The sequence below is a fragment of the Bipolaris victoriae genome (genome assembly GCF_000527765.1).
Source record: "Bipolaris victoriae FI3 unplaced genomic scaffold scaffold_58, whole genome shotgun sequence".
NCBI lineage: Eukaryota > Fungi > Ascomycota > Dothideomycetes > Pleosporales > Pleosporaceae > Bipolaris > Bipolaris victoriae.
In genome coordinates, this window is record NW_014575334.1 from 101,465 (window position 1) to 116,671 (window position 15,207).

Below are 15,207 nucleotides of genomic sequence, written 5' to 3' on the forward strand. Positions count from 1 at the left end.
GTAAACTACACTGCGCAGCAAAAGACATGGGAGTTGTGTTGGGTAAAGTTGTGAGGTCTGTCTTGCAATGAGGCCATCTTCATTACAATTTCTACCATGAATCGCTAGTTGTTCTATTCCCTTCCAACAGCAACTGAGGATACCGAATGCGGCACCGCCACAGGGAAAAAACCGAAGCATGCTAGAATTGAGCTCATCTTGAATCTCACGCTAATGTATTCATACTTTGCAGCTCTGGTATATGGCAGATTATATGGAAATTTAAACTAGCGTTTCCAATCATTCAACTTTTATAAGAGACCCAACCCAATGGCCACTACCAATTTTCCCAACATACCATCTACAAATCCTTGTTGAGATACTCAACAGGCCCAACATATACCTTGCGCCCCTTGACAGCAAAGTAGATGAACGAAAAGATGACAACGACGCCATAGATCAAGATGTTCCAGTTCATGAGCGCAGCTGTTGGGTGAGGGAAAGTAGGGAAGAAGACAAACACAAGGGCGATGCATAGATACACGATAGAGATGCCGTTGATCCAGATACCAGCACGTCCGAGAGAGAATTTGCAGGGAATCAGTGGCTCGTTGTTCCACCTCTTGATGAACATGCACGAAATGCTGATGATGTAGGATGATAGCAGCGCGCATGTGCCCAGTGAGGCGATGGAGTTGAAGGCAACGGAGCTGCCAATGTTGATTAGAGAAAGCAGACAGGCGATGAGAAAGGACATGAAGACACTGTTGAGAGGAATGTCCCATCCGGGCTGGACGCGGGAGAAGAAGGCGCTAAAGGGGACACCGTTGTCGCGGGCAAAAGCGAAGAGCTGGCGCGAGCACGTAGCGACGTTGTTGACGCAGCCAAAGACGGCCATGATGGTGGTAATAGATGCGAGGACGGTGGCTCCTGGGATCGATTTCGTTGCGTTGTATAGAACCTGGATATGGGGTTGGCCGGTTGGGGTGCTGAGAACGGTGCTCACGTCGCCGAGGCAGAAGCAAAAGGTGATGAGCATGAGGAAACCGAGGATGCTGTTTACAACTGCTGTGGCAATCATGGCGCGAGGAAGCGTGTAGGAAGCGTCTTTCAGCTCCTCGGACATGTGCGTCGCCGCGTCTGCACCCAGCAGGGCGAAGATGGGTGTCAACTGACCAACCAGCACGGACAGCCCTACATTACCCCATCCAGCATTGTCCTGAAAGCCTCCAAATACTTCTTTGGCCGAGCTGCGTGGCCCCAACACCCACATGGTAATGAAGACGGCGAAGAAACCGAAGATATGGAGGACTAGGACGATGCCTTCGACGAGGGGAAGCTTGCGGGCTAGCAGAGTGTTGAAGATGATGGAGAATGTGGCGACGGCGATTACGAGTAGAGTGCCGTGCCATCTTTCAGGAATGTAGTCGGGGTTGTTGAGAATGACGAGGCCTTGGATCTGGCCACCAGCTAGGTAGGCAATGGATGCGATACCCGTCTGCCAACCCAAGACGCACAGCCAACCGACAACATAACTGAGAAATTTTTGATGTTTTCGGGGAGCGAATTCCGAGACCCAATGGTACTGACCACCAGAGGTAGGTGCCCTTTTCGCATGTCAGTGACTGCCATAGTAACCGTGGTGGCGCATTTTCATGCCTTGTCGCCTTCCTTTTTGTAGAACCAGATCTACGCAGGGACTATGCAACAATGTGCTTGAACTGCTTGCGCGAGAACCAGTAAAAGAGCATTTTACTCACATTGAAGCCATTTCAGCCATGGACACAATCACAAATCCCATGCATACTGCTGTGACGAGGAACATGACGATGGCGCCACCGGTGCCACCGTTGGTCAGGGGGATGATCAGAGTACTGGAAAATGTCAGACCACACAAAACCAACTGTACGAACCCCTTACGTACGTCAAGACGGTTTCCCATGTTGCCATGAGGACCATGGAGTATCCGAAAATGGACACGAAGCGGAAGTTTCGTCGCAGTTCCTGCTGCTTTCCCATGCGGTACATGTCCTTTTGGTCGCCAACCGTACCTTTCTTCTCCGAAATGACACCATCTTGCTGGAGTTCGCTGTCGGCGGGAAACGAGACTACCGCCTCGACAGCCTTTGTTTCCGACATGATTGACCAACAGAAACGAGCACAAAAAGAAAACGAATGTAAAGATCCAGATAATAAGCACTGTGCGGGATGGTAAGGCGTACCGGGTGTGGCGTGGCTAAAAGTCGAATAAAACCTCCCCCCAAGGAAGAACAATCTCGCCAAACCCTTACTAGCAGCGATGAAGAGATATTAATCGTATGATTAAAAAATTGCGTAAAAACCGCATTTCCCATGTCTTCTGTTGCAAACGCACATAATACCCCATTTATCACCGGCTATTTCCCATCGATGCGCTTAGTTCTTTCGGCCCTTTCGCGTTTAGGTAGGTCGTTCTAAGCAGGACGACATGTCAAACCACCACGTTCGAGCCGCGTTAGCGAAGGGTCGAGGTCGCGTTGGACTGCTGCACATCCTGGGGATGCAACGACGGACGATCAATGCACAGCAAATCTACAAACGAGTGGATCCAGTTCTCCCTCGGGTCGTCAGGCCGTTGTGCAGGTGCAAGTTCTGATTCGCCCATTTGTCCCAAGACGTCCGCCGTGCCGCAAATCCAACCGGTCGTGGATTGCCGTGAAGGTGCAAAGGTCCGAGCAAAGAGGATTCGGCAGGATCTAGCGTGCTGTACCACTTCGTACGGAATGGAGCATGGGTAGCTGTAAAGTAAAGGCTTCGGCAGGGGTGCGGGCCGGGGCGAGCGGTTAGAGCCACTCTTGTTCTTCGATGCAAGCGATGCAACGTCCGTCCGTCCTTCCCCCCACGAACCCATGTCCCGTCTGTGTGTCGACAGAGCAGCGGGATCCTAACCTTGCGCGGCACACCACTAGAACGTGAGGAACACACAGTCATAGAAAGATCTATCAGGGCAAAGTCCCGAAGAACGCCTCCCGTCCCGTATTTGCCATGGCTGCAGCATGATACGAGATAAATTGCGTGCCGGCTGAATTCCAGCCATCAACTACCGCACATTGTCCCATGTACGTTTTTGCGTCTGCCGCAGCAACATCCATGGTGTGAGGCTGGTAACTGTGACGCAGAAGCGATTGGAAGGATCAGAGCGCTGTGCGACGGACTTTGTGTAACAAGAAGATAGTACTCATGTGTCGCCGGTACCCCCTTTCTTCTACACACGTGGTCACTCTGTGATTTTGAAGAAACTTGATCAGCGGGGGCTTCCCGCGTTCCACCCTTTTGTTCACAATGGCAGCGGCGGAAGTTCTGCCTGTAGATCGCAGTTATCGGTGGGCTCGCATTACAGACGACGATCAAAGCGGGGTGCTGTACATTGTCACGTTTCTGTCATTCACATACACCAGCCTTACGTTTCTGACGCGCATATTTATCAAATGGCGCATGTTGGGATTGGATGATGCGGCTATGCTGCTTGCACAGGTGAGTTTACTTTTTTTTTTCCGCGTATAAGCCTTGTGTGAAATTGACGCAGATGTTAGGTGACGGACTTGATTCAATTTTCATTGCTGCTCCTGTCGTTGTCGGCAGGACTTGCAAAGTCCTTTGGGACCTTGACCGATGCGCAGTATACGCGCATGGCATGGGTAAACACTCTTTCTGCTGACTAGCATGACACATCGAAACTACATATGTCTAATCCAATTTGAACAGGCATATTCCAGCAACCAAGTAGTCGTCTACATCTGCCTCGGCTTTTCCAAGCTCTCCACCATCCTCCTAGTCCAGCGCCTCTTCACGAGAGAAATGCGAAATGCCTGGAAAACCTGCGTCTTCATCACCGGCATCGTCGTCATCTGGACTATCGCCTCTGCGTTCCTCGTCTCAATTGGTTGTCCCGCTACCACTCTATCGCCGCGAACCTCTTCCCAGATATGCGAAGGAATCGAGAGTCGCTATCTGTTCGTCACTGCCACAGACGCCCTAACCGACTTTATCCTCGCCCTCACCCCTACCTACCTCATCCGCAATCTCCAAATGTCCATATCGTTTAAACTTCAAGTCCTCGGCATCTTCGGGCTACGCCTACCTCTGCTTCTACTCACGAGCCTGTTCTTCTTATCTTGGAGAAAGGCACTGCACAGTGCGAACCCTGGTGTAGACCGTGTAGGCGCATTGGAGCTCCAGCAATGTCAAGTCTGCGCCTCGCTTCTTGCCAGCACCATTCCCTGTTTGAAATCTTTCATTCAGAGCTTCGACACGGGCAGCGGTGTCAAACCAGGATTTGGATACAATTCCAAGTCATCAGGGAGGTACGGCCACGACTACACGATCTGCCACAGTGCATCGCAGTCAGCGCGGCACGAAGTGTATGATATGTCAGTATTGATGACTACCCGGACCGGGGGCTCAATATCTCCAGAATCGAGGCATGAAAGGGAGGACATAGTACGAGCTGAGGAGCGGTTATCGATAGTGGACGAAGATACAACGACGGGCAACAAGAGTGTAGATCTGGAACGGCGGTCCAGTCAACGAAGCACAGAACAGTTGTTCATCAGAAAAGACGTCGAGTGGACGGTGAAAAACGAGCCTGCTCGCACCGATGCAGGAGCATATGTCCCTGGCAAACTTCGCTTGCCAAAGTAAACATGCCAATAATGTAATGGTAATGTAGACAAATAAATTATAACCCAGCATATCCTGTCATGACACCGACACATGAACTACTGATGAGGTGTAGCGCCTGTGATAATACACTCCACTTATCCTGGCTACTGCTTGCAGCTCCGCCAGATCCACGGTTGTACTACTGTCTTAACCATCCCTGTGTCTCCGCTATTTTTCTCGGTCCTGGCATCGTGTTGTAGCATACCCACCCTTCACCACATGACCGCATCACAAAAAAAAAACACGACCTCACGCATTTCCAAGCACACAAAAGGCACTTCAGCAAGAACTTTAGCAGATATTCTCGAAACCTTGAATTCAAGCCTTTCCTCTCCATCTATACAAACCGCCGCAACAACAAAAAAAAAAGCCAAAACTGAAACGAGCGTTAAAAGACTGAGTACTACCCATCTTTCTCCCTTTCCAAACTACCCAAAGATCAGATCAAACAAAGTGAGCGAATAAGTCAGTATCTCTCCCCTCCCCTTTCCACCCCCACTCCACTCATCCATCTAAAAAACCCAAGTCTGCCCCATCGTATAGCCCCCAGGACAATGCACCAAGTCATCAATCGGATTAAGCACAGCCTCTGCATTCTTCGAGCCATCCTCATTCTGCAGCGTAAACGGCTGCCCATTGTCGCAGTTGACGATGCGGTAGTGGAACGTGTTTGAAGCGACAAAGTTGCCGCCGTTGTAGGCGCAGGGGCTGTCGTGGCCCATGTACGTGTAGGCGCAGGCGTCTTGGCCTTGGATCCATACCGCCGTATCTTTGTGGCCGTCGTTGTAGTTGGCGTGGCCCAGGATGATGGTTGCCGAGGTGAGGGTGGTGAGGAGGGTGGTTGTGAGGAGGGCGGTGGTGAGGTACATGGTGGATGATTGGGTTGGGTTGTTTTTTTGGTGGTGGTAAAAGATTGGAGGTGAGGAGATTGTGTTTGTGTTATCGCTTGGTGATTCTTTTTTTTTGGTTTCTTGCTCAAGTTTATATAGACGGTCCAGTCCCTCAATCATGGCACCAGAATACGCGGTTCAATGACATTTTTCTCTATTCAGAATGCACATACAGTAACTTGCCATAACGAAAAGCAAAAAGGAAACTCATATCACGAACCGTCGTACCGGGTGTTTGTTGTTCTTTCCCTTTACACTATCACACGACGAATGCGGAACGTAAGCGCACTACCAGGTCAGATTCCGCCGCCGCTTACTGTCGATCCATTGATGACAATACACATTCTATTTCCGTCTCTAACCTTACACAGAAAAACGACTGTTACACGGGGAATAACCCAGGAAATAACCCCCAATCTTACCAAAACAGCCTCGTAAACGCACATCAAAACATCCTATCCCAAACGTCAACCTTCCCACCCCGTCTACTCCCTCCCCTTCTTCCCCCACATGAACAAAATATCCCCACCCCTCACCGCATCCACCTTAAGCGGATTCCCCTCCCCTTCATGCGCGTTCCCCACCACCTCATCGAACCCGCACCGCAGATAAAACGGCGGCGACCCCTCGCTCGAAACAACACTCGCATCGACTCCCTCCTCGCGCGCACGCTCAAGCCCCCATTGTACGAGCAGGCGCCCGTAGCCGCGGCCGGCGTGAGCGGGGTCCACGGCGCAGAGGGAGAGGTACCAGTTTTCTGAGTGTACGCCTGACCAGTAGTGTTGGGTGTATTTTGCAGAGTTGGCGAGGTGGTCTTTTTTGCTGGGGTCTGCGGCGCGGTTTTGGCGGGGTGCGACGTGTGCGAAGAGAGGGGTCGGGTCGTTGTGTTCTTGTATTATTTTCTGAGCGGTTGCGTCGTCGCCTTGACGCTGCCAGATTGCCATGCCGACTACTTCATCTTCTTCATTTTTGTCGCCATTTTGAGGCGGTTGGGATTCGCTGCGACGCACGACGACGAAGACCCTGTTGCGCGGGTTTGCCCAGTCGCGGCGGACGACTGCCCGCCAGTAGATTTCCAAGTCTTCGGGGTATTGATCCCTATGCGGGTGCATGACTCGACCGAACAGGTCCTCGTTGTAAAAGGCGCGGGCGCATAGCGAGACTATGGCTGGCTCGTCCGAAGGCTGGGCGGGACGGAGATGCATGGTGTTGGTTACGACCTAGTCTCTTTGATCAGAATAGTAGTTTGCTTTGTGATATTAGATCTTGCCATACTTGGGGGCCAAAGACGCTTAAATAACCCTACAGCTGGCTAGTCTTCATGAAGTAAAGCCAGGAACGATCCTTCGAGGCGGCTCGACTCATCGGGGTTACCGGTAGCTCGACAAGGATTCATACATATGGATGTTGGATCCCCACGCGTCTGAGGCTTGGATTTCATTCCGACTAATTACAATGTTCAAGTAGCCCGTCCCTAGTTCCATATTTTGTCTAAATCATATTCGAATGGCCACCGGACGAAAGAACACTAACTCAATGCGCCATGACAATGCTAATTATCCAATAGTGTCCCACACGAGCATCCGAATCTAAGCATGCAGGGTATCTTTTAGGCCCATTGCACCGTGAACTGGCTCCCCATCCTCCTTGAACTCCCAAGCCAGGAACTTCCAGTTGAGTTCATTTGGTCGCCAAAATAGGCCGTTCTTCAGACCGGTGGGAGCCGTCGATGAGTCGTCCGGGCTATCTGCCGTCATGCCTCCGGTGTGTGGCATACGTTTGGCGAAAACGCATCGCCTGAACCTTGAGTGTAGAATGGCCATTGAGCACATGACACAGGGCTCGTGAGTCAGGTAAATGTCTAGGTCAACGCACAAATAGCCGCTGGAATGGATGTTGTTGATCTCGAAATATTCTTGCTCGACTGAGGTGAGGGGGCTGTCGCAGAAGAGTGGGCGGTCCAAGTATACGAGATCAGTGCCAGCAGCGCGAAGTCGTTTCTTTGCAACCATGGCAATGGCACGCAAAACAGAGTGTGCCATGACATTGCCGGTGCCATTGTGGGGTTCGGCTGTGCCAGTGAAGGATCTCCAGCGACAGTCACCAGCGACAACAATGATCTCGGGCTTTGTCTTGGTATGATCGACAACGACAACACCGATTTCTTCACCTAGACATTCATCAGATATCTGCGCCCCAGCAGCCCTCGCCAAGCCAAGATAGGTCCCCACTCCGGGCTGGATGTCGTCCTGGTTGCGTTGTACGAGGCTTGGATGAGGGCCATAGGGATTGGTGTTTTTGTACGAGATAGGCCAGTATGCATTGCTCCACTGTGCGGCCTGATTTGCGGAGATGGGCGCCAGGGCTGGCACCGTCACATGGAAGATGCGAGGGAGAGCAGTCTTTGCGTCATAGGGCGGACATGTGCGTATGATAGCTACGAGGTCGGCACGGCTGAGATAGCGTGTGGGACACAGCAAAAAGTAGCGAACTAAATCAAAATGTTCAGTAAGAGCTTCGTCAGCAGTCTGGGCACTGCCTGGTTGTGCAGGAGAGGATGCAGGAGAGGAAGATAAAAATGCTAAGGCAGGATCATCTTCGTCACCTCTCGGGAGCCTTGTCGGCGGATAGAAATCCTTTTGCAGATGTGGCGGTAGGTACTTGAACTGTACAACGCGGCGCAAATGCGAGATCTCGGACGTCCTGAAGTCGGGCAGGGCAGCTTGGACGGCACTGCAAAGTTAGTAGACGAGTCGAGCACATGCACAGCGAGTGAGTCTCTCACTCCTTGATGGAATTGGCAAACTTGGCCGGCACCTCGACTACATAGACCGGGTGTGTCTCCAAGCTGGCGCGCACTTCGTCCTTGGTCCGCAGCGGGACCAGACGGCCCGCGAGTGCGCTTTGGGTGCTCATAACACGGCCTGGTGGGATGGAACTATGCTCAGGCGGGCGAAAGTAGTGCTATGGACTGAGCTGAGCGGTTGAATATTTGCAGATTGTGTGGATTCAATTTGGGTTGACGGAAGAGAGTGTGACAAGGGAAAAAAAGTTGAAAGCAATCAACCCCAATCTCAGGGTCCAGCGGGGCGGCGCTGCCTCTCCCCCGGCCTTGGCCTTTCCTCATTCATTCAACCCCCACCAGTTCGCTCCTCACCACCTACTATGGAGGGTACAAGTACATCGTCATTACGCCGTATTTAGTCCAGCAAGAAGAAAGGTCAACTCAAAAAGGAGACAGCAAGACTAGGCAAGAGCCCGGATCCAATGCATTCTTCCCCGCACCACCATGACAGCAGGAAAGTGCCAATCTTCCCCCAATACGGACCCCCGCATGCAGCTTTCCCCAAAATGCGGCAAATGTCACCCAGACGACTATTAACCATCCTGTTACCCCAGCCGTTGTCGTTTGCCGATATGCAAGGCCGTGGGGGAAAACGCCCGTAGCACTCGCCCACATGACAGCCTGCCTAAGGCATGCCCGTAGACAGTCTAGTCCTGCTGCAGCACATCCACAACCATGCGGAATGGTCTTTCTTTTCCTTACCCTCCTCATTCTATCGTTTCGCAATTCCAAGTGAGCAGCTATGGATGATAAAACAGAAACCACTCGGGTCGAGGTTGCCCATAGCCGCACCGCACACATTGTGCCCATTGACCAAGAGGCAAACGAGGACGTCAAGCATGTCAACCTCTCTTGGCGATCATGGGTTGTTGTTTTCTGCTGTTGCTTTGCGTATGTCGTATACTCTCAACCAGCCGGAAAGTAGTCTTACGTTCAACCCAGAGTCATGTCTCAGGTCTTTGTCGTTGTAGCTGCAGGTTCCGTCCTATCCTTCATCATTCGCGAGCTGGGCGAACCCGCAATTGCTAGCTGGATCATTCAAGTACGTTCCACCAAATATCAATACTACCGAGTGAATGATTAATCGAAACAAGGGCCCGCTGCTCATGCAATCAGTCCTTTCGCCACCCGTCGGCCGTCTATCAGACGTCCTTGATCGCAAACTATTCGCCACTATACCACCTCTGATAGCATGCGTTGGTGCCATCATTTGTGCGAAAGCCACCAGCATGTCCATGTTGATTGGTGGTGGTATCCTCATTGGCACTACGCTTGCCACAATCTCCATCGTCCAATCCATTCCCTCTGAAATCCTCCCTTTGAAGTACCGCGCTTTGGCCAACGGACTTGCCGGTGTTGCAGGTGTGATGGGAGGCACGTACGTTGAACTTCATCATCTAATTGCAACGGCCTTTGTCACTAACGAACTTGTAGTGTTGGTAGTTTAGCAGCGGGAGCCGTCACAAACCTCAGCGCTTCCGGCTGGCGATACATCTTCTGGATCCAGGTCGCACTCCATGGCATCACATCACTAGGTCTTTTCGCGTTCTATTGGCCTAAGAAAAGAACAGACTACCCGCGAATGCGCTTCAAGGAATGGGCATGGGCATGCGATCCTATCGGATCCTTTTTGCTCGTTGCCGCTGCCACTCTAATGCTCCTTGCTCTCAACTGGGCAGGTGGCGCATATCGATGGAGCGACCCGCATGTATGTGCAAACTTGACATGTGGAATCGTTCTCTTTATAGCTTTTTGTCTCTACGGTACAGTCTCCCCAATAGCCTCAAAGAAACCCCATTAACACACTCAGAATGGAAAGGAAGATCAGACGGCATAGTCGCCCACGTCTTCTTCTCCACCGGCCCCAACTTCTGGCTCTCAACCTTCGCCTTCACAATTGAAGGTTGGATCTACTACTCCGCCATCAACGCCGTAACCCCACAAGTCATCCTCAATCTCGGTTTCGAAGACGACTCCTGGAACATCGCAATCCGCCAACTCTCCTACAAAATCGCTTCCATCTTCACTTCCCTAGCTGTAACATGGTGGGCCACCAAATTCAAAGACCTAAGTCCGTCTCTCCCGCCTTACTCTCTCCAATCTTCCTCCAACTAATCAACCTATAGAAACACCCTTAGCCGTAACTTTCTTCATAATGCTCATAGCATCCATATGCTTCGCCTTCATAAAACCCTCCTGGGGCACCCTCCAAATCGTCTTCACAGCCCTCACCGGCATCGGCTGCGCAGGCCCCTTGACCCTCCTCGTCGCATGCATCCAGTACACCGCGCCCCACGCCTTCCTCTCCACAGCAACCGGTCTCGCCTTCTCTGCTCGCGCCATCGGCGGCTCTTTCGGCACCGCTGTCATTTACGCAATCGTGAATTCACGTATAGCCTCGCATCTAGCCCGCGACGTTGGATCTGCGGCCACAGCTGCCGGCTTGCCCGCTTCCTCCGTACCCACGCTTCTGGCTGCTATGAAGGGCAAATCTGCATCGTCGTTTAAGGCGAGTGCTGTACCTGGAGCTAACGAAGCGATTATTGCGGCAGCGTGGAATGCAAGTCACTGGTCTTATGCGCGAGCTTATCGACTGGCGTTTTGGAGTATAGTGCCTTTTGTGGCGCTGGCGACTGTTGCGGTGGTTGCTATGAGGGGGGTTAAACATCTTATGACCGAGAGGGTAGAGGCGAGTGTTGAGATTGAGAGTGAGAGGGAGGAGGGCAAGGATGGGAAGGGGGTGTGAAGGAGGGGTTTTCGAAGTACCTTGAGCCGGATGATGTGGTGGTAATGTCGATTTATCGCAGCTATGGAATTATGTATCTTGCTTGCGCGATAACTGCTGCTGTTTATCGAGGTACCTTGTTCATCAATTCTCTCAGTAAATCATGTTCACTTGCAAAATTTACTTAGAGGTAAGAAGGGGATACGTGAAAAGTGATTTTCTCTTCTAGTCACTGTTGTTGAAGTTACAAAGATTGTTTTTGAGTAAGGATTGTATTGATTGACTAGCTTCTCGTATACATGGCTAGGTAAGAGAAGATGCGAAAAGTAAAGAAAAGAAGATAGTGAAATATGTGATAGAAAGAAACACTTGGGTATAATCCTGCGTCCACGCTAGACTTCATTCTGCGCCAGACTCTTTGAGTATCTGAATACACGCCTCCCAATTTCGCTTCCGAACCAGCCATTCTTCTTTAGCCTGTTTGTTGATTCCTTCAAAATTCTCTACAGTATGGCCTGCAAAGGTCCGATCCGAGTCATACCCACCAGACTCCAAAGAGTTAATGGATCCGCCAACCGAATCTTGTCGTGATGGAAAAGTACCAGTCTTATCTTCGGCAAGCTGTGACACAGCATATGATAAGGGGGATACACCCAATTTAGGATCCGCGCCCTGCTCAAGTAAGAACCGCAGGAGATCCGGCCTCGGTTCAAGATACATAGCCCAAACCAGTACAGAGTGGTTGTAACAGTCTAGCGCGTGCAGATCCGCTCCGGCTGCGAGGAGGATTTCCAATTTTTCCTGAAAATGAGACCCTAGCAAGCAAGCCGACATCAGCACTGTGAATCCGGTCTTGGTAGTTTGTTCGACAGATGCGCCGAGATCAAGAAGACATTTGAGAATCGTGGCGTCATCTCTTGCCGCCGCACGGTGTAATGGAGTCATTCCTTGAATGTTAGCAGCGTTTACATCCGTTTGCGCCTCGACCAGCAGTTTTATACAAAGAATACTGCCTCCAGTAAGTGCATGATGTAGAACTGTATCTCCTCCATCGTCACACAGGTCAATTGCGGCTCCATGCTTGATCAGCTGCTGGACGATTGCAAGATTTCCACTTTTGTTTGCCGCTGCCTTATGCAATGGAGTCTGGCCCCACTCATCACAGATATTAACGTTAGCTTGCGCCTCAAGCAAGACCATTGTAGCTGGGACACTACCACAAGCGACTGCAAAGTGCAAAGCAGTCTTGCCCTCCAAATTGCGCAGATTGACATCGGCGCCGTGATCTAGGAACAGCTTGAGAACGATACTGTGTCCTCTCATTGCAGCGAGATGCATGACAGTAGCTGAGCCATTAGAATGCGGCGAGTGAATCGAAGGTTCGATCGAGACACCGTGTAGTAGCAGCTGTCTGACGATTGCTTCGTGGCCATAGTAAGTTGCAATCGCCAATGCAGTTGTTAGCGATGGATCCTTTCCGTTGAATTCTAAAGACTGATCCACTGCCTGCTTCAGCAATGCAACAAAGGCCGCCTCAAGACCAAAATAGGCTGCCAGATGCAAGCCTTCCAGTAAAGACTCGTCTATTTCGATGTGCGGCCACAAAATCCAATTGCCTGTAAGCTCGTGATACAAAAAGCCGATACTGGACCTTGAATCTGTTGCTTGGTTGAGGACTGCCATGACCCTTCCATGACTATCGGGGACTTGGCTAGCATGATGACCCCAATTCTTCACGCTGTAGGTACACCAATCGTGACTTGCCCAAGTTTCACCCAAGCCAACAGCCCAATCATCTTGACTGAGTGGAGAGGAGGGAAATGAGAGATAGGAGAGACATGCATTTGTGATGAGGGCCTGCGCATGTGGAAACCAGCGTTGCTGTGTTCGTTCAAGGTATTCCTGTGTGGTATAATGGGCTAACCCGACAGTGTCGCTCTCATCGTTGATTGTAACAAGTCCAGCGCACGCAGTTACGATGTCATCTATGTCTGGAAAGTTGTCCGGATCGATGTTTGGGTTATCAAACTCTGCACCGAGTGCCATCTCCAAATCTAGCTTTGAAAAGCGGTGCTTAGTGCAGGTGAGAAAGGCCAATGCTTCCTTTGCCAGCTCTCTTTGATCATCAATTTGCCCTTCAATTCTGAGCATCGCATCTTCGTATGCAGCATCGTAGGCCTTTGATCCCGTTGCGAGACTATGGAGTAAATTTCGTAGTGCTTTTACGGACCTTTTCCCAAGCATAGAGTCCAAGTGAAGCTTGGCAAGGAGGAACCTATATAGTTAGAATAACGTCTGACACGACTAAGGACTAACTCACATCCCTTGCACCGCTTCAACGATGCTGGAGATTACCTCATTTTGCAGTTCTACATCTTTTCGTACGAAGCCTGGAAGTCGATGTACTTGTTGAGTGAGGTACTTTCGAACATCTTGAGCATCTGCTTGGATTTGTAATATGGAAGCATCCGTAAATCGCTCGGTGACCTCCGGAATAACACGTGATGTGGCGAGGAGTTGGAGCTTATGCCTTTCCTGCAACTCTTGTATGACACATAAGAAGTCTGTACAATTTTGTTCGGGGGCCAGACATTCATCAACAGCGTCTAGTACAATGAAGACCTTTGAGAAGCTCGCAATCACTACTTCCAAGGTCGGCACGACTGTACTGACCCGACCAGAGTACTTCTGTCGGTGAGTTGTGTAGAAAGCTTCCACTTGTTTAGGTAATGGTAGCTGTTGTGCAACAAGCTGTTTCAGCAAGCCAGAAAGGAGAACCTCTAATGACTGCTGATCCTGGCGACGGTAGTCAAAAAACAGATGGGCAAGGCCAATTTGGGGGTCAACATGGAATCGGTGCTTCAGATCCTCATTGATTATGGAAGCCAGAACCGTCTTTCCTGCGCCCGGTATTCCTGGGCAGAACAATGTACGATGCTTTCCAGCGAGCCAGTCTTGATACTGTTGTGAATTTAGCAGCCATCGGCCGGTTCCAGCTTGTCGTGAACGAATGGCGTCGCGCTGTTGAGATTCATGATCAATAGGAGTTAGCCAATCAAGGATGGACTGTCGCTTCTGTATGGCTTCCTCTAAGTCGTGGCGTTCGTGCAGCTGCTGAACTTGTCCTTGGACGCCATGCTGGCCCATCTCAAGTCTCCCGAGTTTTTTTGCGACGTTTTCAAGAGCAAACTGATGGTCAACATCTCGAGTCCCCAGCGCGGCTTTCAACTCCAAAAGTAGCTGCTCGTTGTGTTGGGAGTGAAGACTGATCTTTTGCAGCAGCCGTGTTGAATTTCTGTCCAGAGCCAAGGACAATAAGTCCATCTCACATCTTACAGCGTCTATTAGTTTCCGTACATCTTGTTCCTTGAAAGGCCATTTCAGTTTCTCTATGGCGCTGTCCCGAGGGGAAAGAGCCTGAGCTGCTACGCTCAGAGCCTCATGAAGGCGATGGAGTGGACTGGACAGTAACTGCATTGACTTGGCCCATTCCTCGCTATCCTCAGAGTTTTCAGAGTCCTCGGCTTCGTCTTTGAGTTGAAGGATGATATGGCTGCATGCCCGTATCTGTGAGCGAAGGCGTTGCCTGTCATCCTTGGCCGCACGGGTGGCGTTAATGTACTTGATGAGTTTCTCGCAGAGTGTCGCAATTGCGATAAGGCTGGCAGCTGTATCCATAGGAGTCTAAAAAATCATGAAATACTAAGAGATATGCTTAGAGATGTGCTGAGAGGTATTCTACAGAGACAGAAGATGAGGGACGGATTCAAGGAAGGACGTCAGGCTGATGCTGCGCCCCCGCAGCTGGAGGCAGTAGGCAGTGATGCTCATGGATAGGTAAGCCACATGCCGTCATGTCAAATGACTGCATACATGGCCAGGTGAGCAAAATCATGTGTGTGGTGCCTGGACAGATGCAGATTTTGACAAAAAAGGGTGTTAGTTGTTGGTACAAAGGAGATGTTACAAGGAAGATAGTAAGAGGCTTGGCGTCGTGACTATTCCATCCGCGGCGCACGTGCAGTCGCGTTTAGCGTCGATGTAGCGCGACGGCGGCATCCCGTCCC

At 50.9% G+C, this 15,207-nt stretch overlaps 9 protein-coding genes across 9 annotated transcripts; 2 read left to right on the plus strand and 7 right to left on the minus strand.

The window, feature by feature from the left end:
* Positions 1-340: 340 nt before the first annotated feature.
* COCVIDRAFT_38996 (hypothetical protein) lies at positions 341-2,118 on the minus strand (the record flags this gene model as incomplete). The annotated part of the gene is made up of 3 exons (XM_014699732.1): positions 341-1,586; positions 1,740-1,853; positions 1,904-2,118. 3 exons carry the CDS (start codon positions 2,116-2,118, stop codon positions 341-343), a joined length of 1,575 nt encoding a protein of 524 aa, XP_014555218.1.
* A 1,203-nt stretch (positions 2,119-3,321) lies between these two features.
* Positions 3,322-4,281, plus strand: COCVIDRAFT_79828 (hypothetical protein; the record flags this gene model as incomplete). The annotated part of the gene is made up of 3 exons (XM_014699733.1): positions 3,322-3,492; positions 3,552-3,656; positions 3,724-4,281. Coding segments are annotated over 3 exons (834 nt in total), but the record flags the coding sequence as incomplete, so codon positions are not given.
* Positions 4,282-5,192: 911 nt separating this feature from the next.
* Positions 5,193-5,549, minus strand: COCVIDRAFT_27843 (hypothetical protein; the record flags this gene model as incomplete). The annotated part of the gene is made up of 1 exon (XM_014699734.1): positions 5,193-5,549. The coding sequence occupies one exon, from the start codon at positions 5,547-5,549 to the stop codon at positions 5,193-5,195; it is 357 nt and encodes a 118-aa protein (XP_014555220.1).
* Positions 5,550-6,055: 506 nt separating this feature from the next.
* COCVIDRAFT_38998 (hypothetical protein) lies at positions 6,056-6,775 on the minus strand (the record flags this gene model as incomplete). Its single annotated transcript, XM_014699735.1, has 1 exon — positions 6,056-6,775. The coding sequence occupies one exon, from the start codon at positions 6,773-6,775 to the stop codon at positions 6,056-6,058; it is 720 nt and encodes a 239-aa protein (XP_014555221.1).
* Positions 6,776-7,159: 384 nt separating this feature from the next.
* Positions 7,160-8,486, minus strand: COCVIDRAFT_103027 (hypothetical protein; the record flags this gene model as incomplete). Its single annotated transcript, XM_014699736.1, has 2 exons — positions 7,160-8,303; positions 8,356-8,486. The coding sequence occupies 2 exons, from the start codon at positions 8,484-8,486 to the stop codon at positions 7,160-7,162; spliced, it is 1,275 nt and encodes a 424-aa protein (XP_014555222.1).
* Positions 8,487-9,157: 671 nt separating this feature from the next.
* Positions 9,158-11,161, plus strand: COCVIDRAFT_27846 (hypothetical protein; the record flags this gene model as incomplete). The annotated part of the gene is made up of 6 exons (XM_014699737.1): positions 9,158-9,306; positions 9,358-9,457; positions 9,510-9,793; positions 9,850-10,178; positions 10,226-10,486; positions 10,542-11,161. 6 exons carry the CDS (start codon positions 9,158-9,160, stop codon positions 11,159-11,161), a joined length of 1,743 nt encoding a protein of 580 aa, XP_014555223.1.
* Positions 11,162-11,539: 378 nt separating this feature from the next.
* COCVIDRAFT_39001 (hypothetical protein) lies at positions 11,540-12,340 on the minus strand (the record flags this gene model as incomplete). The annotated part of the gene is made up of 2 exons (XM_014699738.1): positions 11,540-11,643; positions 11,743-12,340. 2 exons carry the CDS (start codon positions 12,338-12,340, stop codon positions 11,540-11,542), a joined length of 702 nt encoding a protein of 233 aa, XP_014555224.1.
* A 501-nt stretch (positions 12,341-12,841) lies between these two features.
* Positions 12,842-13,414, minus strand: COCVIDRAFT_51697 (hypothetical protein; the record flags this gene model as incomplete). Its single annotated transcript, XM_014699739.1, has 1 exon — positions 12,842-13,414. A coding segment is annotated over one exon (573 nt), but the record flags the coding sequence as incomplete, so codon positions are not given.
* Positions 13,415-13,456: 42 nt separating this feature from the next.
* COCVIDRAFT_39002 (hypothetical protein) lies at positions 13,457-14,818 on the minus strand (the record flags this gene model as incomplete). The annotated part of the gene is made up of 1 exon (XM_014699740.1): positions 13,457-14,818. One exon carries the CDS (start codon positions 14,816-14,818, stop codon positions 13,457-13,459), a length of 1,362 nt encoding a protein of 453 aa, XP_014555226.1.
* Positions 14,819-15,207: the final 389 nt, after the last annotated feature.